Raw genomic sequence first — 26,788 nt, 5'->3', positions numbered from 1 at the left:
CCTGGAACACAGCTGGACTTCACTGAGACCCCTCATAGAGGCAGGAGGTAGACACATTAGCATTAACCATAATCCTGCATGTACACTGAATCTGGTTTAGGGGTTCAACTCAATCACTGAGCTCTGAGCTCTGAACTCTTAAGACTCTGGACCAGGTGTGAGCTCAAGTAATGGGGTAAGATACGTACGTAGCTGCCATTACCCTGTACGCACATGGAGAGAAGCAGGAGAGCTCAGGTAATTGCTATCAGAGACGACCTTGGGTAAAAACATATTGGCCTGCCCATTTGGAGTGATTGACGTAGCAGAGGCGATGGTAACTGCTCTCCTGGGGCTCTCCACACGGCTCCATTGTGTGCCCAATTAGGACCATGGCACCATGATGTCATAAAGCGTGGCTGGTGCCTACACCAGCTCTCATTAAAAAGCAGCACAGTGGAGTGGAGCTTTATTACTCCCACACAGGAAGGGACTGGTCCACTCTGCTCTCCCCCACTCCATATATAAGGTATTAGAGCCGCCAGTTGTGTTTCAGTCTCCTAGCGACCCTCACCTAAACAAGACGTACCCAAACAGACGCATGACATCACTGCAGGCTCATTCATACGTTATTATGAGCGTTCCATTTCTTGTGAAACATTTACACCATTTTGGCATTATTATAGCCAGGGAGCTCAGCTCCAAAAACACACACATCAGGCTTTACGTTGAGAGTTGTGCAGAACAGGGGAGCAGAGGTCAGAGAGACGGAGCCAGGAGTCTTTGATTTTCCAAATGAAATAGAAAGCGCTCGGTATCCGCCACTGGTTTCGTATGACAGAGGATGCCTTTCAGCAGAAACAACAGCCAGACAGCATTCTCCATTGTCATTGTAAGTGTAAAATTAGTTCCAGTTCTCTGTAATCTGTTCCAGCTGCTGGGAGATTGTGGTGGCTGTGATAGAGCGATGGTTGGTGCATCAGCGTCTCAGACTCAGAACAGGGCCGGACTAATTCTAATGGGCAAGGCTGTGGTCAGCCGCTCCCCCGACTAACCTCCCCAAGAGATATTGCCCAGAACATTCCAGAAGGGGGGGGATAATTCTAGTAAGACCGGAATAAAAGAGAAAAACCACTTAAAGAAAGAAAGACGGAGAGGAATTTCGCCTCGGCGTCATGTGTGGCCCCTTGGAACAATGGAGATGCTATTCTAATCTGAGACAATATACAGTGCAAACAGCCGGCTCACTGAATGAATGTCAGTCTAAACACAGACATACTAAACTGGATGTTGCTAAAAAAGACAAAATAAGATTAAAAAGGGCAGTAAGACTGTGATATCACCCGCAGCTTTGGGCTCGAGGTCCAGGGCCACAGTCAGTCACTCGGTGTTCCTTGGTTCTGATTCTGGTCCATGCGGGTTTGACTCTGACTGCTAACTGTAACATGTGAATAGTCTTAAGGACAGGCTCATCTTCTAGATGTGGTTTGGCAGCTAGAAGACAAGATGGTTGACTAAAAAAAGCCAGTGAATTACAGTATTACATACTCTCCTGTCCCGTGCCACGTCCCTCAACAATCCCTGTTATTATTGACATAATCGATCTCACAGTTGGTTAGGTTACTGTCTAAATGTAATTCTATCAGTCTATCAGAATCCCAGTCACTCCAATACGTTATACCCCTTTATCTTCAAGAATAGCACTTGGAAATCTGGAAGTATAGATTAGCCAAATTGTTTTACCTGAGCATGACACCAAAACTAAGGACTTATTAGCCAGCCCTGCTCTGTTGTTTATGATTTTGTTGTCATGGAAGACTGATTGGGCTCATTGATTCAAGTTGAAAAATAAATGCTGTGCTCATGGAATGACATGCTTTGAGCACTACTGAAAAGTGCTATTTACATGTGAAAAATGAATGCCATATTCTGCATTTGCTATAGGCCTATTGTTGACCTTTTTGTTGGTGACACTTTGATATCTTCATAATATGCAGCTGTTTAAAGGGCAAATCCACAGATGAAACAATAACAAAACGGACACCCCGCATCTGGTTTGGTAAAAAGCTGAGGGATGGGCCTGGAGAAATGTAACCACTCTCAGATTAATAGACAGAGCTATGGATGCAAGGACTGACCATCCACGATATAACAATGATTGTTTTAACCATGTTATGAGGCTATACAGTGTTATTTACATTTGCAATGTTTACAAACATTGGAGAAAACAAGCTCATATTTTGGGTTCTGATGGAATGTGACAGTTGAACTAAACTCATGAGCAATTTATAAGTTATATTCTTCAAGAATCAATGCATATACATGTATATAATTTATAAATCCAAAAATGGATGTAGCAACTACATATCAAAAGTGTGCGAGTTTGATCATGTCCATTAGGCCTATGGATTGTCTTTTGTTATCAGCAGAATTAGATGGAGCAATAAAAGCCCCACTTTTATTCCATAGGCTGGGATCTGCACTATGCAGCTGTTGCAAGAGCGCATTTTTCACTGGCTGTCCACTGGTTTCAAAAACAATGATTGATAGGCAGCTTTAACTTCTTGAATTCAACCATTTTTAGGTTCAAATACACTTTTAGATTTATGAACAGCCATCCACAACAACAGTCCGTAAGGTGCATACAGCTAAATGAGAGAGCTGCAGTGTGATACACATCAATACGCTATGTAGATATCAGTAATAAGTGATATCCGTATCGCCGTAGACTACACCACTGCTGTCATCCTTACCTCCAAGCGTTTATTGGAAAGCCTGTTCCTGCTATTTTCCTGCGATCCATCAAACACATTTGGTGTGTCATCATTGTGGTCTCTGACTTGTGGTCAGACTCGCTCAGGTGGAACAAACTTAAACTTGCGCCTTCTTTCAATGCTGATTTGAATGTCATTGAGAAAACAGAGAAGTGTCAACAACAACAAAAATCCGCAAACATCCTTTCTGAATTTAAAAGTAATCCTCAAACTAATCATCTAGTTTTTCAAAAGTACCTGTAATCTGATTACAATATATTTTTTTCTGGTAACGTAACAGATTACAGTTACCGGTTTTTTGTAATCCCTTACATGTAACCCAGTCGATCATGTGTCACTGTTAACGTGATACTTAACGGAGTGGATGAAAGAAAGAGAGAAGGGGGACTGTATGTAATGTATGAATATGTGTGTCTGTCCATTATACAGTATGTAATGTATGAATATGTGTGTCTGTCCATTATACAGTATGTAATGTATGAATATGTGTGTCTGTCCAGTGTAATGTATGTACTGTATGAATATATCTGTCTGTCCAGTGTAATGTATTTACTGTATGAATATGTGTGTCTGTCCAGTGTAATGTATGTACTGTATGAATATATGTGTCTGTCCAGTGTAATGTATGTACTGTATGAATATATGTGTCTGTCCAGTGTAATGTATTTACTGTATGAATATGTGTGTCTGTCCAGTATACAGTATGTACTGAATGAATATGTGTGTCTGTCCAGTGTAATGTATGTACTGTATGAATATGTGTGTCTGTCCAGTATACAGTATGTACTGTATGAATATGTGTGTCTGTCCAGTGTAATGTATGTACTGTATGAATATGTGTGTCTGTCCAGTGTAATGTATGTACTGTATGAATATGTGTGTCTGTCCAGTATACAGTATGTACTGTATGAATATGTGTGTCTGTCCAGTGTAATGTATGTACTGTATGAATATGTGTCTGTCCAGTGTAATGTATTTACTGTATGAATATGTGTGTCTGTCCAGTGTAATGTATTTACTGTATGAATATGTGTGTCTGTCCAGTGTAATGTATTTACTGTATGAATATATGTGTCTGTCCAGTGTACTGTATGTACTGTATGAATATGTGTGTCTGTCCAGTGTACTGTATGAATATGTGTGTCTGTCCAGTATACAGTATGTACTGTATGAATATATGTGTCTGTCCAGTGTACTGTATGTAATGTATCAATATGTGTGTCTGTCCAGTGTAATGTATTTACTGTATGAATATATCTGTCTGTCCAGTGTAATGTATTTACTGTATGAATATATGTGTCTGTCCAGTGTACTGTATTTACTGTATGAATATGTGTGTCTGTCCAGTGTAATGTATTTACTGTATGAATATATGTGTCTGTCCAGTGTACTGTATTTACTGTATGAATATGTGTGTCTGTCCAGTGTAATGTATTTACTGTATGAATATGTGTGTCTGTCCAGTGTAATGTATTTACTGTATGAATATGTGTGTCTGTCCAGTGTAATGTATTTACTGTATGAATATGTGTGTCTGTCCAGTGTAATGTATGTACTGTATGAATATGTGTGTCTGTCCAGTGTAATGTATGTACTGTATGAATATGTGTGTCTGTCCAGTGTAATGTATGTACTGTATGAATATATGTGTCTGTCCAGTGTAATGTATTTACTGTATGAATATGTGTGTCTGTCCAGTGTAATGTATGTACTGTATGAATATGTGTGTCTGTCCAGTGTACTGTATGTACTGTATGAATATGTGTGTCTGTCCAGTATACAGTATGTAATGTATGAATATGTGTGTCTGTCCAGTGTAATGTATGTACTGTATGAATATATCTGTCTGTCCAGTGTAATGTATTTACTGTATGAATATGTGTGTCTGTCCAGTGTAATGTATGTACTGTATGAATATATGTGTCTGTCCAGTGTAACGTATGTACTGTATGAATATATGTGTCTGTCCAGTGTAATGTATTTACTGTATGAATATGTGTGTCTGTCCAGTATACAGTATGTACTGAATGAATATGTGTGTCTGTCCAGTGTAATGTATGTACTGTATGAATATGTGTGTCTGTCCAGTATACAGTATGTACTGTATGAATATGTGTGTCTGTCCAGTGTAATGTATGTACTGTATGAATATGTGTGTCTGTCCAGTGTAATGTATGTACTGTATGAATATGTGTGTCTGTCCAGTATACAGTATGTACTGTATGAATATGTGTGTCTGTCCAGTGTAATGTATGTACTGTATGAATATGTGTCTGTCCAGTGTAATGTATTTACTGTATGAATATGTGTGTCTGTCCAGTGTAATGTATTTACTGTATGAATATGTGTGTCTGTCCAGTGTAATGTATTTACTGTATGAATATATGTGTCTGTCCAGTGTACTGTATGTACTGTATGAATATGTGTGTCTGTCCAGTGTACTGTATGAATATGTGTGTCTGTCCAGTATACAGTATGTACTGTATGAATATATGTGTCTGTCCAGTGTACTGTATGTAATGTATCAATATGTGTGTCTGTCCAGTGTAATGTATTTACTGTATGAATATATCTGTCTGTCCAGTGTAATGTATTTACTGTATGAATATATGTGTCTGTCCAGTGTACTGTATTTACTGTATGAATATGTGTGTCTGTCCAGTGTAATGTATTTACTGTATGAATATATGTGTCTGTCCAGTGTACTGTATTTACTGTATGAATATGTGTGTCTGTCCAGTGTAATGTATTTACTGTATGAATATGTGTGTCTGTCCAGTGTAATGTATTTACTGTATGAATATGTGTGTCTGTCCAGTGTAATGTATTTACTGTATGAATATGTGTGTCTGTCCAGTGTAATGTATGTACTGTATGAATATGTGTGTCTGTCCAGTGTAATGTATGTACTGTATGAATATGTGTGTCTGTCCAGTGTAATGTATGTACTGTATGAATATATGTGTCTGTCCAGTGTAATGTATTTACTGTATGAATATGTGTGTCTGTCCAGTGTACTGTATGAATATGTGTGTCTGTCCAGTGTACTGTATGTACTGTATGAATATGTGTGTCTGTCCAGTATACAGTATGTACTGTATGAATATATGTGTCTGTCCAGTGTACTGTATGTACTGTATGAATATGTGTGTCTGTCCAGTGTACTGTATGTAATGTATGGATATGTGTGTCTGTCCAGTGTACTATATGTACTGTATGAATATATGTGTCTGTCCAGTGAACTGTATGTACTGTATGAATATGTGTGTCTGTCCAGTGTAATGTATTTACTGTATGAATATATGTGTATGTCCATTATACAGTATGTACTGTATGAATATGTGTGTCTGTCCAGTGTAATGTATTTACTGTATGAATATGTGTGTCTGTCCAGTATACAGTATGTACTGTATGAATATGTGTGTCTGTCCAGTGTAATGTATTTACTGTATGAATATATGTGTATGTCCATTATACAGTATGTACTGTATGAATATGTGTGTCTGTCCAGTGTACTGTATGTACTGTATGAATATGTGTGTCTGTCCAGTGTAATGTATTTACTGTATGAATATGTGTGTCTGTCCAGTATACAGTATGTACTGTATGAATATGTGTGTCTGTCCAGTGTACAGTATGTACTGTATGAATATGTGTGTCTGTCCAGTGTAATGTATTTACTGTATGAATATGTGTGTCTGTCCAGTATACAGTATGTACTGTATGAATATGTGTGTCTGTCCAGTGTAATGTATGTACTGTATGAATATGTGTGTGTCCAGTGTACTGTATGTACTGTATGAATATGTGTGTCTGTCCAGTGTAATGTATTTACTGTATGAATATGTGTGTCTGTCCAGTATACAGTATGTACTGTATGAATATGTGTGTCTGTCCAGTGTACTATATGTACTGTATGAATATGTGTGTCTGTCCAGTATACAGTATGTACTGTATGAATATGTGTGTCTGTCCAGTGTAATGTATTTACTGTATGAATATGTGTGTCTGTCCAGTGTAATGTATGTACTGTATGAATATATGTGTCTGTCCAGTGTAATGTATGTAATGTATGAATATGTGTGTCTGTCCAGTGTAATGCATGTAATGTATGAATATGTGTGTCTGTCCAGTGTACTGTATGTACTGTATGAATATGTGTGTCTGTCCAGTGTAATGTATGTAATGTATGAATATGTGTGTCTGTCCAGTGTAATGTATGTACTGTATGAATATATGTGTCTGTCCAGTGTAATGTATGTACTGTATGAATATATGTGTCTGTCCAGTGTAATGTATTTACTGTATGAATATGTGTGTCTGTCCAGTGTAATGTATTTACTGTATGAATATGTGTGTCTGTCCAGTGTAATGTATTTACTGTATGAATATGTGTGTCTGTCCAGTGTAATGTATGTACTGTATGAATATGTGTGTCTGTCCAGTGTAATGTATTTACTGTATGAATATGTGTGTCTGTCCAGTGTAATGTATGTACTGTATGAATATGTGTGTCTGTCCAGTGTACTGTATGTGTGGGAGGTAGCAGGTGGGGGGGCTTGTTCCAGATCCTGGGAGGTTAAATTCAGAGGGCCCAGAGAGTGGTGACCTCGTTCCGCCTGACTGCTCCTGAAAACAACCAGTCAGCCGAGTGTTGAGACTAAGTGGCATCTGCCGTCTGACTCAAATCACCTTCCTTCAGAAAAGCCGTGCCTCGTGACCACAGGGCCATACCACCATCTTTAACCCTCCAACCACCCTCTCACCACCTGTAGCCACCACCCACCACCCACCACCCTCTCTCACCACCTGTAGCCACCATCCACCACCCTCTCTCACCACCTGTAGCCACCACCCACCACCCACCACCCTCTCTCACCACCTGTAGCCACCACCCACCACCCTCTCTCACCACCTGTAGCCACCACCCACCACCCACCACCCTCTCTCACCACCTGTAGCCACCATCCACCACCCACCACCCTCTCTCACCACCTGTAGCCACCACCCACCACCCTCTCTCACCACCTGTAGCCACCACCCACCACCCACCACCCTCTCTCACCACCTGTAGCCACCATCCACCACCCACCACCCTCTCTCACCACCTGTAGCCACCACCCACCACCCTCTCTCACCACCTGTAGCCACCACCCACCACCCTCTCTCACCACCTGTAGCCACCACCCACCACCCTCTCTCACCACCTGTAGCCACCACCCACCACCCTCTCTCACCACCTGTAGCCACCACCCACCACCCTCTCTCACCACCTGTAGCCACCACCCACCACCCACCACCCTCTCTCACCACCTGTAGCCACCACCCACCACCCTCTCTCACCACCTGTAGCCACCACCCACCACCCACCACCCTCTCTCACCACCTGTAGCCACCACCCACCACCCTCTCTCACCACCTGTAGCCACCACCCACCACCCTCTCTCACCAACTGTAGCCACCACCCTCGTCAGCCAGCTACCACCCTCACCAGTCAGAACCAACCTTCAACATGACGAACCCTCACCAACAAACTGCTGTCACCATCCTTACCAGTCAGATACCACACTCCACCCTCACCAACTACCCAGGACCTTCCAGTTATGAGTTTCATTGAGTTCATCTCTGGTTCATCTCTGAGTGAAGGAGGAGGTGAGCACATGTTGAAGCTCAATCCTATCAAAGAAAATATCACTCAAACCTTCTCTCATACATTCCTTAAAATTGACACAGATCTGAGCAAAATCAACAGTAACCGTTTCTACCAAACATTATATTCACCATGCATATTGAACAGGCCACACTAGGATCGAGTCCACAGTGCAGATGAAAGCACAGGAATTGAAAAGTGGAGGACAGGAAGGGGGCTGGGGGAGTGAGGATTTCTTTCTAGCAACGGAAGAAGAATCCAGAATCGGGCCCTCTCTCAGAAAGTGCCCTTAATCCACACTTAAGTCCATTACATATGGGGCGCTTTGGTTAGGAACACAGTGAAAAGCCCCACAAAACCAGGGAACACCATCCCCAATAACAGCATATTGCTGACTCCCTATTTAACACGATTTGTAGCAAATACAAAAAGGCTGTTAGTGCATCTTAGGCAAACGTTTACATTTTTTTATATGGCTTTGAAAGGAAACTGGGCCACGGAAAGCATTGATGCCTTAATTGTATTTTTCACCACCAAAGAAACTGGGGTGCTTATTGATGGAACGAGAGAGAGAGAGAGAGAGAGAGAGAGAGAGAGAGAATGAGAGAGAGAGAGAGAGAGAGAGAGAGAGAGAGAGGGGGGGGGCGAGAAAGAGAGAGAGAGAGAGAGAGGGGGAAAGAGAGGGTTGGAGAGGGGGAGAGAGTGAGAGAGAGAGAGAGAGAGAGTTGGAGAGGGGGAGAGAGTGAGGAAGAGGGAGAAAGCGAGAGAGAGCGAGAGAGAGCGAGAGAGAGCGAGAGAGAGAAGGAACGAAAGAAAGAAAGACTGTACATAGCCAATAATATAACATTTGAAATGTCTATATTCTTTTAAAACTTTTGTGAGTGTAATGTTTACTAATGTTTACCTTGTTCATTTCCCTTTTGTTTATTGTCTGTTTCATTCCCCCACATACAACACCCGTTCTGCCAGTTACATTGTGTTAAAGGTCCTGTTTCATTTCCCCCACATACAACACCCGTTCTGCCAGTTACATTGTGTTAAAGGTCCTGTTTCATTTCCCCCACATACAACACCCGTTCTGCCAGTTACATTGTGTTAAAGGTCCTGTTTCATTTCCCCCACATACAACACCCGTTCTGCCAGTTACATTGTGTTAAAGGTCCCCAAAGCACACACATCTCTGGGACGCTCGTCTTTTCAGTTCGCTGCAGCTAGCAACTGGAACGAGCTGCAACAAACACTCAAACTGGACAGTTTTATCTCAATCTCTTCATTCAAAGACTCAATCATGGACACTCTTACTGACAGTTGTGGCTGCTTTGCGTGATGTATTGTTGTCTCTACCTTCTTGCCCTTTGTGCTGTTGTCTGTGCCCAATAATGTTTGTACCGTGTTTTGTGCTGCTACCATGTTGTGCTGCTGCCATGTTGTCTTGCTACCATGCTGTGTTGTCACGTGTTGCTCCCTTGCTATGTTGTTGTCTTAGGTCTCTCTTGACGTAGCATTGTGTTGTCTCTCTTGTCGTGATGTGTGTTTTGTCCTATATTTACATTTTGTTTAACTTTTTTTTTTATCCCAGCCCCCGTTCCCGCAGGAGGCCTTTTTCCTTTTGGTTGGCCATCATTGTAAATAACAATTTGTTCTTAACTGACTTGCCTAGTTAAATAAAGGTTAAATAATTAAAATACAAAATTATACTTTGGTAATGTAAACATACACTACTGTTCAAAAGTTTGGGGTCACTTAGAAATGACCTTGTTTGTGAAAGAAAAGCACCTTTTTTTGTTAGCAGAGCTGAAAACTGTTGTACTGATTAAAGAAGCATTAAAACTGTCATTCTTTAGACTAGTTGAGTATACCGCTGGAAACTCGTCAGTCTATTCTGGCAGCTTCATTAAATAGTACACGCAAAACACCAGTCTCAACGTCAACAATGAAGAGGAGACTCCGGGATGCTGCCCTTCTAGGCAGAGTTCCTCTGTCCAGTGTCTGTTCTTTTGCTCATCTTAATCTGTTCTTTTTATTGGCCAGTCTGAGATATGGCTTTTTCTTTGCAACTCTGCCTAGAAGGCCAGCATCCCTGAGTCGCCTCTTCACTGTTGACGTTGAGACTGGTGTTTTGCGGGTACTATTTAATGAAGCTGCCAGAATAGACTGACGAGTTTCCAGCGGTATACTCAACTAGTCTAAAGAATGACACTTTTCTTGCTTCTTTAATCAGTACAACAGTTTTCAGCTGTGCTAACATTATTGCAAAAGGGTTTTCTAATGATCAATTAGACTTTTAAAATGATAAACTTGGATTAGCTAACACAACGTGCCTTTGGAACACAGGAGTGATGGTTGCTGACAATGGGCCTCTGTACGCCTATGTAGATACTCCATAAAAAATCCAGCTACAATAGTCATTTACAACATTAACAATCTCTAAACTGTATTTCTGACCAATTTGATGTTATTTTAATGGACAAGAAATGTGCTTTTATTTAAAAAACAAGGACATTTCTAAGTGACGACAAACTTTTGAATGGTAGTGTATGTTTCCAATGCCAATAAAGCCCTTTGAAGTGAATAGAAGTGAATTGAGAGAGAGAGAGAGAGAGAGAGAGAGAATGAATGAAAGTACAAATGAGAGCGAGAAATAGGGGAAGAAGCCAGATAGCAAGGGAGAGAGAGAAGTATGTTGAGAAAAAGGGGAAGAGAACAGAATGGGTTGAGAGAGAGTGGAAAGATTAGGTCTGAGGGGGAGAGAGTGAAAGACATAGCTTAAGTATCAAACTTTGAAAAATAGGGGGTCATGGAAGGGCCTACCATGTTATCACAGGGTCCAGTACTAGGGACAGTTGAATGCCTATGACGGTTGGTCTGTGTCTTGGGCAGGTGTGTGTGTGTGTGTGTGTGTGTGTGTGTGTGTGTGTGTGTGTGTGTGATATACAGGTATCAGTGTGTGTGTGAATCTGTGACAGGCCTTACCTGGGGGCTGACACTGGGGCCGTAGCCCATGCCGGGCGAGGACATGGAGTGTGGGCCCATGGGGGAGTTGATGACAGAAAAGGGCGAGCCCAGGCCGTTCATCGGAGAACTCAGGGTGCTGATGGGAGAGTGCAAGGAGCCTGAGGGCCCCATGGAGGACGGGTTGAGCAGGGATGGGTGCATGCCCCGGTGGGACGTGGGAGAGCTCAGTGGAGATGAGGTCACCTGACCTGATGAATCTACACACGAAAGGAGAAGAAAATATGTCAGAATTGGCAGCGTCGTTAGCAGCACTATCGTCGTTATCACTGATAATATGATAATCATGATCGTCATCAGCAGCAGCAGCATCAACATCTCCAACGTACTCTCAAAGAGAGCTGTTATTTGAATCATTACCAGAATTGTCTAGCGGTATTAACTTGCCGCAAAAGCCATTACTTTATGATCTATTCATATGTGATGAAAGATAAACATTGTGGACTGCATAAAAACTGGAGGGTCTTGTTTCTCATGGTCTGAGTCTTTAGGTGCCTTTTGGCAAACTCCAAGTGGGCTGTCATCTACCATAAAGGCCTGATTGGTGGAGTGCTGCAGAGATGGTTATCCTTCTGGAAGGTTCTCCCATCTCCCCAAAGGAACTCTAGAGCTCGGGTTCTTGATCACCTCCCTGACCAAGGCCCTTCTCCCCCGATTGCTGTTTGGCTGGGCAGCCAGCTCTAGGAAGAGTCTTGCTGGTTCCAAACTTCTTCCATTTTAGAATGATGGAGGCCACTGTGTTCTTGGGGACCTTAAATGCTGCAGAAATGTTTTGATACCCTTCCCCAGATTTGTGGTTCGACATAATCCTGTCTCTGAGCTCTACGGACAATTCTATTGACCTCATGGCTTGGTTTTTGGGACCTTATATAGACAAGTGTGTGCCTTTCCAAATCATGTCCAATCAACTGAATTTACCACAGGTGGACTCCAATCAAGTTGTAGAAACATCTCATGGATGATCAATGGAAACAGGATGTACCTGAGCTCAATTTCGAGTCTCATATCAAAGGGTCTGAATACTTCTGTTAATAAGCTATTTCTGTATTGTGTTTTTAATAAATGTGCAAAAATAAAGAAATAAACCGTTTCTGCTTTGTCATTATGGGGTATTGTGTGTAGATTGCTGAGGAACTTGTTTTATTTAATCCATTTTAGAATAAGGCTGTATTTAACAAAATGTGGAAAAAAGTCAAGGGGTCTGAATACTTTACGAAGGCACTGTATAGGCCTATGGTCTAGGCTACATGAGATGTGCGAATATGATTTGAAAAAGTCGCTAAGAAAAGCATGCGCTGCTTCTTACCTTAAGCTGGGCATCATTCACAAGAGATAATATATAATTCACAAGTGATAGGCTAATATTGTCACCCATCACACTATTCTTGTGTTTACGTATACTAAATAATATATGTGTGAAAAGGCTTTGATTTAGAATGGGCCATTATCATGCACATTTCTTGAAACATGGGCAGGGGAAAAGAAATACATGTCATCTATGCACTTAAAAAGCAAATGGAGGATGTTTTGGCTGTGGTTCATTTTCATGCCAACCAGGTAGGCTATACTCCTGTTGTAAAGTGAAGCAATGTGCTTAATATTAGGAAAGTTGATCAATAAATATAGTAGGCCTAGCCTATAGAAAGCTGATGGAATCCTCCTCTTTTTAATAGAGGCCATCACTCTTGTTTTCTCACGAAATTGCATAGCCTATAGAAATGTTGCTCAACATGAGCTCATGGGCTCTCATGAAGTGTTTGATTAGATTTTAGATGACATTTACATTGATGTCAGAGTGATTAGAGGGACAATAGAGTGCTGAGTACCAGGCAGTTAGCAAGTTTGGTAGGCTACTAATGACCATCAGCAGCATCAGAGCTTGAAGAAGCCTAATTTCCGTGACTAAACGGTCATGTAGAATTTGACTGCTGGCATGACTCGTGACTGCCGGTGTGGCGGTCACAACAGCCCTAGCCACGACCCTGATCCTGACCTTTTAACGTGACAGCTGAGCTTGAGCTCTGCTCTGCAGGGCTGGAGGACGAGAGAGAGAGACAGTGGTGCTTCACTTGGGACAGCCTTCCTCTGCTCTCAGTGTCTATTAAGCTCTGAAACCTCTCCTTCTCCCTATCTCTCTCTCTATCTGTCATCAAGGCAAAGGGTGGCTACTTTGAAGAATCTCAAATATAACATATATTTTCATTTGTTTAACACTTTTGACTGGTACTGTATATGTGCATACTACCTAAATTACTGTACATCAACTAACCCGTTCCCCTGCACATTGACTCAGTACCGGTACCCATTGTATTTATTGTTATTTTATTGTGTTACTATATTTCCTTTAGTTTATTTAGCAATTTTTCTTACTTACTTTTTTTAGAACTCTGCATGGATGGTTAAGGGGTCATACATAAGCATTTCACGGTAAGGCCTACACCTGTTGTATTCGGCACATGAGACAAATATATACAGTATTTATTTTTTTTGACTCATTGCCTTGAACGGGCAGTCACTGGCATACCGGACACCCCCAAAGCCCTCACAAGGCAGTGGGGCCCACGAGCTCTGGGGGCCCATGCACATGTCATCCAAATCAAATTTTTTTAAACATTTAATAAATCATTTTGACAGTAACCTTCCAAAAAGTAATTCAGAAACCTTTTAAATGCCTATTTGCACTAGGAAGCTAAGTGTTTGTTTCTTGGGCTTCAGTAATGTGACTGAAAAAGTGACTTGGGCCTTTAAAAATGAAACTGATTGAAAGTATAAGGGGATATCAGTGAACGAATGCTGTGTTCAAGGCTACGACGGTGCCAGTGCAATGACTGGCGCTTACTCAGGTGTTCAAAAGCACATACCAGACCGGGAGCCTAATGATTCTTAGGTAGTTCTTTATGAGTTTTAGTTTAGAAAACAGCTCATGCCATGCAGGTTCAGGTAGCCTATACAGGACAGTTGTATATTCAACACATTCTATTGGTAGCTGATTAGTATGCTGTTGCATCGAAAATACATTTTGCAATCTGCAATGTTTGAATTTCCAACATTAATCACTGAACAATTAATGACATTATTGCCACTAGCCAGCAGTCTAAAGATGGCAGCATTGTGACACTGTGTATGGCTTTGTGAAACGTTAGTTAGGCTTAACATGAGAAAATCATGACCAAATAGGCCTACAAATAAACATTTATTCATTAGCTAAAGCAAAGCTATACATGCCCTGGCACCACAGGGGCGAACTCTGACCTTGTGGGGGGGTCAAGAGAAAATGTGTTATGCCAGTGCGGGCAGTCCGTAATGCTATCAGCTGTCATCACAGAGGATATGAAAGAGAGGGGAGGTGGGATGTACAGATTAGGCAGATCACTCTGTGCTTGGTGACAGGGCTATACATGATGACTATGGCTATATCTCTCCCTCCCTCTCTCAAATCTCATTCTTTCCACTTCCTCCTTTATGCCTCTGTCCACTACCCACTTTGTCAAGGTTGCTAACAACATAAGCTGGCTTTCAGTGCACCTTCGCTAAGAATGTGTCCTCAGATATGGAGAAACAAATGTAGAGCAGGCCTCATCCATCCCGCTGTGTTTCATAGGGGGCTGAATTCCTCTTTTTCTGCACAACAAAATAAAACTGATGGATTTCTCAATTAGGTGACAGTTGAGAATAACAAGTCCAGTTCGGAGCGTTCTCCAGCAACGCTTTGTCTCTGTCCCGCTGACATCACAGCCCGGTGTGTGTGTGTGTGTGTGTGTTGGAGGTATTTCCTCAGTGAGAGGGGGACATGGGGCTTTACACCCCTCAGTCTCTCCTGGTCAGCAGGCTTCCTAACAGCAGCCAGGTTGCCAGCACAGCTCAGCCAAACACTTCCCCTGCATCCTGCTCTCTTCACGAGCACTTCCTGCAAACACGCCACTACCTCACAGTCACATACACAGGACGGGAGGGAGGGGCAGCCCTATCCACTCCCAAACAAACACTCTTCAATAAATGGCCAACTCTATATCAGTTCTATAATTAATCCTCGGACTGATGATATTCAAGTGCTTCCATCCTCATGATGACATGTTTTTCTTCAGATAATATCCGCCCATTGCTAAAAAAGCTCTACCTGAGCCAGCAGTTCCTCAAATCCATCCTCCAATTGGGTTTTAATTCAGGGTGATAAAGCAGGCTGTGCTATTAGAGCTGCCAATCTGTCAAAGTGGGGCCTCAGTGGGGGGTGCAGGTTAGCTGACAGAGAGAGAGGAGAGGAGGCCCAGGCTGAGGCAGGCAGGCCCTAACCCTCAGGGGATGAGTGAGAGCCAGGATGTGGGGCAACTCAAGCCTCTCTCTCTCTGGCTGTTAGCAGGGGACCAGGGCTCAGTGAAGAGACCAGAGCAGGAAGACATAAGAACATGACTGTATGTCTGCTGAGTGCTGACCTTGCCTTGCCTGAGGCTGATTCTGTGTTTAGTCATAAGTGTATGACTCCATTTAGTTAAGTTAACCTAATTTATCATAAATGGGTACAGTGTACTGTATGTGTGTGTGTGCTCCCGTGTGTGTGCTTGTGTGTGTGTGTTTGCCCACCAAGCCTAAGTAGCGCTTGCTTGTGTGTTCTTGTGCGAGTGAGTGAGTGGGTGGGGATGCCAGAGCAGGATTACAGATGGATGAAAAGGGCTCTGGCTCTAATCCCCCCCAGAGAGGGGCACAGCTGTTAGAAGAGGGGACAGACAGGGTGGGGGTGGTGGGACGGTACTGCCACCACTGCAGTCTCTGTCACCACTGCAGTCTCTGTCACCAAGGTCACAGAGTGACACTGCGGAGCTAACCATTTTCTAAATTCTCTTCAAAGGCAGCAGGGAAAATCCAATCAATATATACCTTGGTGCTTCTATCCTGCCTCTACTGGGTCTCTTATTACCGTATCCGCTACAGCTGCCTGGGTCCTCCCAGTTCTACTAGCCCTCTACTAGCAGCTCACTATGCTTTCATTCCAACTCGTTTTGTCTTTCACACACTCATTTCTGTCCCGACCTGTTGGGCTGGAAAGCGAAACATGTTTTACAAGTCGTCTGAAGAAACATGGCATAAAACAAATATGCTCACAAGATTAGATAAGAGTGTTTAAAAGAGAGCTGGAGGAGGGGGGAGGAGGGAGGGAGTAGATGGGGGGAAATGGTGGCAGCATCCAAAAAACAGTGGCAGGCGTCCAGGTCCCCTCTGTGCCAACACAAAAGGTTGACACATGTTTTGATGGGGAATGAAAGTGTTTCTGAGCTTTGTCGTTCCGAATGGCTTCCAGCACTGCCTGCCTGCCTGTTCCAGGCTGTCGATTGGGCCGCGCTGCCGGGTACACAGAAGCACAACTGACAGATACAAATGAGGAAATTAGGGCCCATCTCAAAGGCAGGAGGCGGCAGAGTGCAACACTAAACACTCCACACGGGCAGGACTCTCCCTTGTGCTTTTTCTCCCTCCCTCCCTCCCTCCCTCAGTGTGCTTTCTTTGTGGAAACCAGCCAGGTCCTCTCATTCAGCTGAGCTGTGTTATGTTGTTTATAGAATGTGATAAGAGCTGAGATGAGAGGGGAGGTGTTTGGGGCATTCAGTATTCTACTCTGTGACATGAGGCCTGCCTGCTGTACACAGGAGTCGGACTGGGAGGAGGCTGGGGAGGGGAGTTAGGTGAAGGGTGTCCCAGAGATAAATGGGAGTGGGTGGGAGGGTCAGGGGAGCACACCCCCAGAGATGTGAAAGGAGGGAGGGGAGGAGCCCAGGTCCTGGACCTCACACAGCAGTGGGACCCTGCCAGAGACCTGACTGCATGACTAATGTCTGCACTTGAAAATAAATTGGGTTCATTTATTAATTGTCCTGCTTCTCTCTCTCCCTCCTTTTATCCAAATGACTTACAGTCATGTATGCATACATTTTAAGTATGGGTGGACCCGGAATCAAACCCACTATCCTGGCATTGCAAGCACCATGCTCTACTACCTGAGCTACAAACCAATTCCTTCTTTCCCTGTTTCTGTCTTTCTTCCTCGCTTTTCTCTCTCTTTCTCTGCCTTCACCTCTGTTCTGGGGGTTGATAGTGTATAACTGAGCCACAGAAGGTTCACATTTAGTTTATCTCTCTGGAACAGTTACAGTATCATCATGCACGGAGAACAAAGTCACTTTGCATTCCTCTGAGGCAGAGAGCATAATAAAACCAAGCCCATTCTTACAAAGCCTGGTCTGTGCTCTGAGAGTTCTGTGAAGAGACAGTCAATTGGTTGGATCCTGTTAGTCTGTACTTCTGTTCAGACATATAAGGGTCTAGTTCAGTTCTGAAAGAAGAGGGATTATTTGTTTCAAAACATAGAACCAGTGAGTCAGTGACTCATGAGTCATAACTCTCTAGGCCATGTGCTTTCAGAGGCGTGTTAGTGGCAGTGGTGGGATTTCTGATGGATTCCTAAAGCACCACCAGCCCATCAGCTCTGTATTAAAGTGCTTCTGCCGCCACCAGGGGGTCCTGCATTATGAATAAGAACACCCCGTAACCGGACCTAAACGGAGAGGACCTAAAACCTCAGGAACACAGAGTCTGTTCCTAGCGCTTCTCTCATCTCCCTCTCCAACTGCCATCCTCCATAATTCAACTACCCAACGCCACCGGGGAGATTTGGTTGGAGGATGTGGGGGAGGGAGGGGGATAAAGTGACAACAGAACAGAGACTCTTCGAAATCCACGGAAATCACCGACGTCCAGTTTCCATGATGCACTCATCCTTCCTGCAGAGTCAGGACGACTCAACGTCAATGCCCACCACACCCCACTCTCTCCAGTCCCTTCACTTTAACATTGGGATACACACAGCAAATGCCAACCCATGGTTAAGTTCCCAACCCCAATATACCCACATCCCTCCATAGGCCTCTTCAGAACCTTAACAATGTCATAAAGACATAGATTTCCAGGAGGCATAACACTGACGAGAGGAGCCTCAGAGCCGTATGCCACCTTGGCAGGGTCCTGGCTCAGACCCTATGCACAATGGGTTTTCCATGCTGCTCTTATGGCAGCGGTACACTCCAGAAATGATACCATTGCTGATAAACAGTCCAGGAACATTTTTTGAATTTCACAGATTTTCACAGCCTTGTACTCAGCACCAAGACCAACGGGAGCCCACATCCTCTTGGTGAATCATTCACACGTTGTCCGTCTCATTACAGCGGCTTGGCTAATAAACCAGCACTTGAGTTTGGGCTTTCTTATCGACGCAGCCTTGTGCAGCTACTTCCCTCTTTTGAGGCTCCGCGCAAAATGTATTACTCACAAAGATGTTTGGAGGTAGGAGGAATGGCGGTTTGAAGCCCCCAGAGTGAGCACCGCGCAGGGCAGCCGCAGCAGTGAGGATGAAACAGCCATCATTAGCATTTCTCAGGGAGGTTCTGGTGTATTCACAGATATGAAGGAGAGAAAACAGAACCCAATCCAAAGAGGCCCACGTCGCTGTTGCATAATCCCAGGGCCCAAAAACTAAAATGAAAGGGAATGAAGAAATTTGCATGCTCATTTGGAATGCTTTACCTACGATGTCTGAATCCGCCGAGAAATGACAAGTAACTACCTTGGCAATTTATCCAGGATGCTTGATGAGAAAAGTGACTTCTGTGTACGTGTTAACAATATTTATGAGACATTTATTATGATACTCCTCACATTCGCTATCAATAATTTAACTGATGCACTGTTTATTATGATGACTTTCTCAATGCAGGACAATTTTTTTTTGGTGTGTGAATGTGTGCTCATTAATCAGGGAGACTCTCTCTCTGGGTTTGTATAAACAGGCTAATCTGGTCCACACAGTTTAAGCAGTCAGAGTAAATATTCCAGCCTGATGTGTTTACTCTGTGGCAAGGGGGAGCTGGCAAGAAAGGACAGGGTGTGAGGTAGGTGGGGGCTCAGGGTGACGGCTATTGCTTTCTCCGGCAGTCATGACGAGAGGAGATGTGAGCCGACAGCAGAACCGCAACTGTCACGGGAGACTCCGGGAAGCCTAAATAAAGGTATTATTCTCCTCTCCCCTCTCCTCAACCCGCTTTCTCTTTCTGAAAAGGCCCCTATCCCGTCTGCAAACCACATGTACAGTGAAAGAAAGAAAAAACGGGGGAAAACCGTCAATGCTGGAAAAGTGTCTGGAAGGAACCCAAATAGGCCACCCATACCATCTCAGTAGGTGGGCCGCTAACGACCATCATTTGATACGGAACGTTGATATAACCTCATTCTCTTCTTTTATCTGTTGACACAACTGGCTTCATTAAGGATTTAACTCTCTCTGTCCCTCTCACTCCTCTCCCCATGGCTGTGCCATCAGTCGGAAGAAAGAGCGTTTTTCTCTGGCTATGAGAGAATGAGCGGAGCGGCCTGGCTGACTGAGGTGGCTGGAGAGGCGACAGAGACGCGGTTGGCCACGTCTAAGTGCCAGATAAGCTGCAGATTACCAGCGCTATCACCAACTGTGGCCTTGCTGCCAACACTGTGATCTGCTGATATGGCCTAATTGTTCTCTTTCGCTCCGAGGTGATACGGCGTCTCTCTGTGAGCCAGACAGCCAGTCAGCCCCACCAGCAGCAGCGCTAGCTGGGGAACAAAAGAGCAGATGCTGCTCAGAGCAGATATAGCTGGGCCAGGCCAGGCAGCACTACACTACACTCTCCATCCAGAGTGCCTGGCTGCCACAGAGGTTGATCTGTTCTGGAGAGCTTCCTACTCAGTGAAATTGATTTAGGAGTTTGGAGAGCGGCCAAATGCAGGGACGTCTGATAGAGCGATTCTCTGAATGAACTCGAAACAGTATTGATAAAAGGAGCATGTATTTGTAAGGGATTCGGGGCAATGCAAATGTTCAGTTTCATGTAGCGTGACAGGGATCTCTATGATATCAGTGTTCCTGTCTCCATCAGTGAGTCCATGGGATCTGTCTTACTGTAGTCACACACTCCGTCATCATGGCCACACCAATACATGGCCAGAAGTTCACATCCTGACAGGTCGGATCACACACAAACACATCCACTATTTCCTTTCAGTCCAAATCCATCTCCGCATTTACCTGAAAACGACTTTACCTCCTCCCCTCATATCTCCCCATGTCCCTTTGAGCCCTTCAGCTGAAGCTATGACGTGCCATTCCTTTGTGTGACAGCCTGGGAATCACACTCATCAAGCCGGGGAGGCACATTCCTCCGGGAAAAAACAGCTTGAATCAAAGTTGTTTCCATTTCATTTCAACAACAAAAATCTATGTGATGACGTTAAATCAACATGGAAAACTGATTGGATTTGCAAAAAGTCATTAACTTAGAATTTGGTATTTTTTTCACCCAACGTTCAACCTAAATCCAATGACATTGTGATTTACTTTTTTGGATTTCACGTTGAATTTGCATTAGTTGTCAACTCAACCAAATGTAAATCAAAAATAGACGTTGAACTGATGTCTGTGCCCAGTGGGATGCTTATTTCTACATCAGAGATAGCAGGCTGCAGCGTCCCCAAGCCCTACCGCTCTCCTCTCCTCCGGAACTGTATCTGCCTGACAATGGTTGAGTTGATTAGAGCGGGAGCGAGACATTACATGTAAAGGTAATTACTGAAGCAGGACAACCTGTGGAGTCCTCCCCGGAGAAGATGATTACATCTGCTGCTGCCGGGTCAGCCCGGCCTCCCCTGGGCTCTCTGAAGACTCATTACCTTGTCAGAGGCAGGGCAGCGCTACGTAAATACGCCGCTAACAGCTAGCGCTAGGTAGGCAGCCCTGCTTTTACACAGAACAGAACGGCTCCGGATGGAGCTCAAGCTATTCGAGAGAAAAGGTGTTTGACTCCATAGATGGATGATTACGTGAGATCTGTAAGAGCCTGCTCTCGGCTCCTCTGTGGATCACCTACTATTATTAGGAAGATAGGCTAGCTTACTGTTTTACAGGTTTCCTTTAACCGAGTGGACACGACACAGCTCTGATTACAGTACTGTAGGGCTCTCAACATGGTCACATGGCTGCAAGAGCTGCTCATTGCAGGGACTATTTGTGTGTTCTCTGTAATATGCTTTGCAGTAAACACCGTGATTCGGGGCAGCCAGGAAGCTATGATTCAATGTTGAGCTTCCTCTTTTGTTGGCTATCTGAAATTGTACGCAAGCACTAGAGATCAAATCACAGCTGAGAGCCTTATCTACCCGCCTTGTTGCCAAACACACACACACACACACACACACACACACACACACACACACACACACACACACACACACACACACACACACACACACACACACACACACTCGGACAAAGTTTGATATCAAAAAGAAACAGGCTAGATTATAACTAAAATGTACAACTGGTTTAGAACAGCTGTCACATTCATTCTCACTTCCAATGGTCATCATAAGAAATGATTCCGTATGAGAAGATCGCTATCTAAACTGAGGCCCCAGAAGGGTGAGCTGCAGCAGTCTGGGCCTGAGGAGCTCTGAGTTGTGTTTCCCATGCATCACCCTGCAGGGTAGCTGGGGCCCTGCAGCCTCTGCTTTTATGAGGCGTGAGGGGAGTCTGGTGGCCAGGACCTGTGCCTTCCCCAGGCCTGAAGAACTCTTCAGTGGAAAACCACAGGGTCCATTTAGTCGCCACTCAAGTCTAGGCAATTAGACAGAGAGAGGGAACAGGAAACCTTAAGAGGGAGGAGGAGGATACAGTAGGCTATGGGGCCTGAAACCATGTCTGAGTAGGACTGAGGTCTAATAAAACCATCCAACCACAGTTATGAATTATGACAATTATTACGGAATAAAAACAGAATGGCAGTTCGTTCTACTGGTCACACCACACTGAGGAATCTAACAGTCTAACAGACAACTGGCTCTTTCTGTAGCGAGCCTTTTCCACTATTCTACTACTGTGCATTCGCAAAGAATTCAGACCCCCCTTCCACATTTTGTGACGTTACAGCCTTATTTTAAAATTGTTATTAAATAATAAATTCCTCATCAACCTACACACAATACCCCATAATGACAAAGTGAAAACAGGTTTTTATAAATCTTTACATAAGTATTCAGACCATTTTCTATGAGACTCGAAATTGAGCTCAACTGCATCCTATTTCCATTGATCATCCTTGAGATGTTTCTACAACTTGATTGGAATCCACCTGTGAGAAATTCAATTGATTGGACATGATTTGGAAAGGCACACACCTGTTTATACAAGGTCTCACATTTGACAGTGTATGTTAGAGCAAAAACCAACCCATGAGGTCGAAGGAATTGTCCGTAGAGCTCCGGGACAGGATTGTGTCGAGGCACAGATCTGGGGAAGGGTACAAAAACATTTCTGCAGTATTGAAGGTCCCCAAGAACACAGAGGCCTCCATCATTGTTAAATGGAAAAAGTGTGGAACCACTAAGACTCTTCCTAGAGCTGGTCACCAGGGCAAACTGAGCAATCGGGGGAGAAGGGCCTTGGTTAGGGAGATGACCAAGAACCCAATGGTCACTCTGGCAGAGATCCAAAGTTCCTATGTGGAGATGGGAGAACCTTCCTGAAGGACAACAATCTCTGCAGCACTCCACCAATCAGGCCTTTATGGTAGAGTGGCCAGACGGAAGCCACTCTTCAGTAAAAGGCACATGACAGACCGCTTGGAGTTTGCCAAAAGGCACCTAAAGGACTCTCAGTCCATGAGAAACAAGATTCTCTGGTCTGATGAAACCAAGATTAAACTCTTTAGCCTGAACGCCAAGTGTCACGTCTGGAGGAAACCTGGCACCATCCCTACGGTGAAGCATGGTGGTGGCAGCACTATGTGGTGGGGGTGATTTCCAGCGGAAGGGACTAAAAGACTAGTAAGGATCGAGGGAAACATGAATGGAGCAAAGTACAGAGAGATCCTTGATGAAAACCTGCTCCAGAGTGTCCTTGAGTGGCCCGGCCAGAGTCCGGACTTGAATCCGATCAAACATCTCTGGAGAGACCTGAACATAGCTGTGCAGCGATGCTCCCCATCCAACCTGACAGAGCTTGAGAGGATCTGCAGAGAAGAATGGGAGAAACTCCCCAAATACAGGTGTGCCAAGCTTGTAGCATCATACCCAAGAAGACTTGAGGCTGTAATCGCTGCCACGGGTGCTTCAACAAAGTACTGAGTAAAGGGTCTTATGTTTTTTATTTGTAATACATTTGTAAAAATGTCTAAAGACCTATTTTTGCTTTGTCATTATGGGGTATTTTGTGTAGATTGATGAGGGGGAAAAACAATGTAATACATTTCAGAATAAGGCTATAACGTAACAAAATGTGGAGAAAGTCAAGGCGTATGAACACTTTCCGAATGCACCGTATAAGTACTCAGAGAGGGGTTGTGCATACATCTGATGATGGTAATACATGCTAATGATAGCAAGAGCCTTGGCCTCAGTGTCTGTGTTAATAGATCACATGGGGGAAACTTTGAAAATCTGTATCGGCGTGTGTGTAGGATTCGTCCTTGGCCTCTGTCCGAAGCAGATGTTTCTACACATCACTCCACATATACCCTTGTAGGTTTGAGAGAGATATTATAATGGTTCATAAAAACTATAATTTCTCTCTTACACAAAGCTGGGTTTACATGTCATTTAGGATAACAGATCCTTTTCAATTTGCGTCAGAAAGACAAAAGAACCTGGTTCTCATTTCATTTTGGAAAAACAAAAAAGAATAGGATCTGTTTCAGTGGGAAGCCTGAATTTATTGACCATATAACAAGCCTTTGAAATATTTTTTTTCTCCCTCAGTTTTTTTCTGAATATTATTAATTTCTTCTGGGCTGTGCAGTGCTGGGACTCTGCGTAATGAAACCCAAATGGAGAATGATCTGGCTCTTGGCCCTGTTCTGTGCTGGAACAGAGCAGCAAGGGGGCCGCAGGGTGGGTTTGCCAGCCCCAGCCTTCCCCAGAAACATAGAGACGGCAGTCCTCCAGTCCAGGCCCCAAGGGTGAGACTGAGGGGGAGTTGAAGAGGAGGGGAGGGGGGGCTGCTCTGGGAAACTATGTGTCTACGTGCTGCAGGAAGAGGCCTCGCGAGTCAGGGGGAACACACGCGCCTCACTGGGGGGTGGGGTGGGGGGGGGGGGGGCAGGGTGCCTGTGTGTGTGTGTGTGTGTCATATCGAATGTGTGCTTTTCACATTTCCGTCAACTCTCAGCAAACAAATAACAACATAAAACCCAGGAGGGGGTCGGTAAAGGGACCGCGAACTGTGGAGGGGGGCAGTTGTGATTCCAAGACAAACAGAATCATCAAATATAGTGAGGGTTCCTATTGAAGGATGATCCCCTGTCTATCTCTCACGCAATATAGAACACCATGGATATGAATGTTTGGCTAGCAGAAGCGTATTGAGGTTTCAGCGTACACATACTAAGTCAGGGGACGAGGCGTAAGGCCACACAAAACAAGGGACCACGTCCAGGCATTCACCAGTCATCACACCAAGGAACCACGTCCAGGCATTCACCAGTCATCACACCAAGGGATCACGTCCAGGCATTCACCAGACATCACACCAAGGAACCACGCCCAGGCATTCACCAGACATCACACCAAGGGACCACGTCCAGGCATTCACCAGACATCACACCAAGGAACCACGTCCAGGCATTCACCAGACATCACACCAAGGAACCACGTCCAGGCATTCACCAGACATCACACCGAGGGACCACGTCCAGGCATTCACCAGACATCACACCAAGGGACCACGCCCAGGCATTCACCAGACATCACACCGAGGGACCACGTCCAGGCATTCACCAGACATCACACCAAGGGACCACGTCCAGGCATTCACCAGACATCACACCAAGGAACCACGTCCAGGCATTCACCAGACATCACACCAAGGGACCACGTCCAGGCATTCACCAGACATCACACCAAGGGACCACGTCCAGGCATTCACCAGACATCACACCAAGGAACTACGTCCAGGCATTCACCAGACATCACACCAAGGGACCACGCCCAGGCATTCACCAGACATCACACCAAGGGACCACGCCCAGGCATTCACCAGACATCACACCAAGGGACCACGTCCAGGCATTCACCAGACATCACACCAAGGAACTACGTCCAGGCATTCACCAGACATCACACCAAGGGACCACGCCCAGGCATTCACCAGACATCACACCAAGGAACCACGTCCAGGCATTCACCAGACATCACAGCAGATGACCATTTCACACCAGACAAACACCTCCTCGGCCAACAACATAATAGATACACAGCCAATTATGGGCTTGTGTTGAGAATCCAACCAATAGAAAACAGGCGCCAACAAAGCATCTGTCAGAGAAGTCATGACGACAACAAAACCCTGCTGGCTAAAATCCTAGCTCAAACAAATGCATATTTCTTAAAACATCCTTCCTTCAGTCTCCACATTGTAAGCCAGTTGTATCTTATTGCACTATGGGGATCACTATTGCGAGTGATTCCAGTTGTTTCTGCCAGTTAGCAGGACAGAGGGCCATCATAACTGATTACACTGATATTGTGTACCTGGAGAGGTGATTTTCAGGACAGCACCAGTTGAAACAGGGACACATCCCATTGATGTATTATAGGACGGTAATCCTTTAGGGAGAAAGACACATGGACCAAGTCAACCATCCTAATAAGCATTAAGGTTATGGCATCCATGTAGCGCAGAGGATCAAACCAACATTCTGTTCCTTTCTCTCAGTACCTTCCTTCCTTCTCTATCTCTCTATTTCCATCTCTCTCTCTCCCTCTCTCTATTTCCATCACTCTCGCTCTCTATTTCCATCTCTCTCTCTCCCTATTTCCATCTCTCTCTCTCCCTCTCTATTTCCATCTCTCTCTCTCCCTCTCTCTATTTCCATCTCTCTCTCTCCCTCTCTCTATTTCCATCTCTCTCTCTCCTTCTCTATTTCCATCTCTCTCTCTCCCTCTCTCTATTTCCATCTCTCTCTCTCCCTCTCTCTATTTCCATCTCTCTCTCTCCCTCTCTCTATTTCCATCTCTATCTCCCTCTCTCTATTTCCATCTCTCTCTCTCTCTCTCTCTCTCTCTATATATCCCTCTCAATTTCCATCTCCCTCTCTCTCTCTATGCCTCTCTATTTCCATCTCTCTCTCTCTCTCTATCCAGCTCTCTCTCTCTATCCATCTCTCTCTATCCCTCTCAATTTTCATCTCTCTCTCTCTCCATCTCTTTCTCTCTCTCTCTCTCTATCCCTCTCAATTTCCATCTCTCTCTCTCTCTCTCTCTCTATCCATCCATCTCTTTCTCTCTCTCTCTCTCTATATCCCTCTCA

At 44.3% G+C, this 26,788-nt stretch overlaps 1 protein-coding gene across 7 annotated transcripts in view; it reads right to left on the bottom strand.

The window, feature by feature from the left end:
- Window positions 1-26,788, bottom strand: part of LOC115204142 (retinoic acid receptor RXR-alpha-A) — a 161,626-nt gene that overhangs the window by 52,873 nt on the left and 81,965 nt on the right. For all 7 annotated transcript variants that reach the window (XM_029769492.1, XM_029769494.1, XM_029769488.1 and 4 more), the window contains one exon: window positions 11,377-11,615. In XM_029769492.1, the coding sequence (XP_029625352.1) occupies window positions 11,377-11,615 (239 nt within the window). The remainder of the gene's footprint in view (window positions 1-11,376; window positions 11,616-26,788) is intronic.

The sequence above is a fragment of the Salmo trutta genome, chromosome 12 (assembly GCF_901001165.1).
Source record: "Salmo trutta chromosome 12, fSalTru1.1, whole genome shotgun sequence".
Taxonomy (NCBI): domain Eukaryota; kingdom Metazoa; phylum Chordata; class Actinopteri; order Salmoniformes; family Salmonidae; genus Salmo; species Salmo trutta.
The sequence above is the reverse complement of the archived record's forward strand: the minus strand, read 5'-3'. Positions and strand labels throughout refer to the sequence as shown.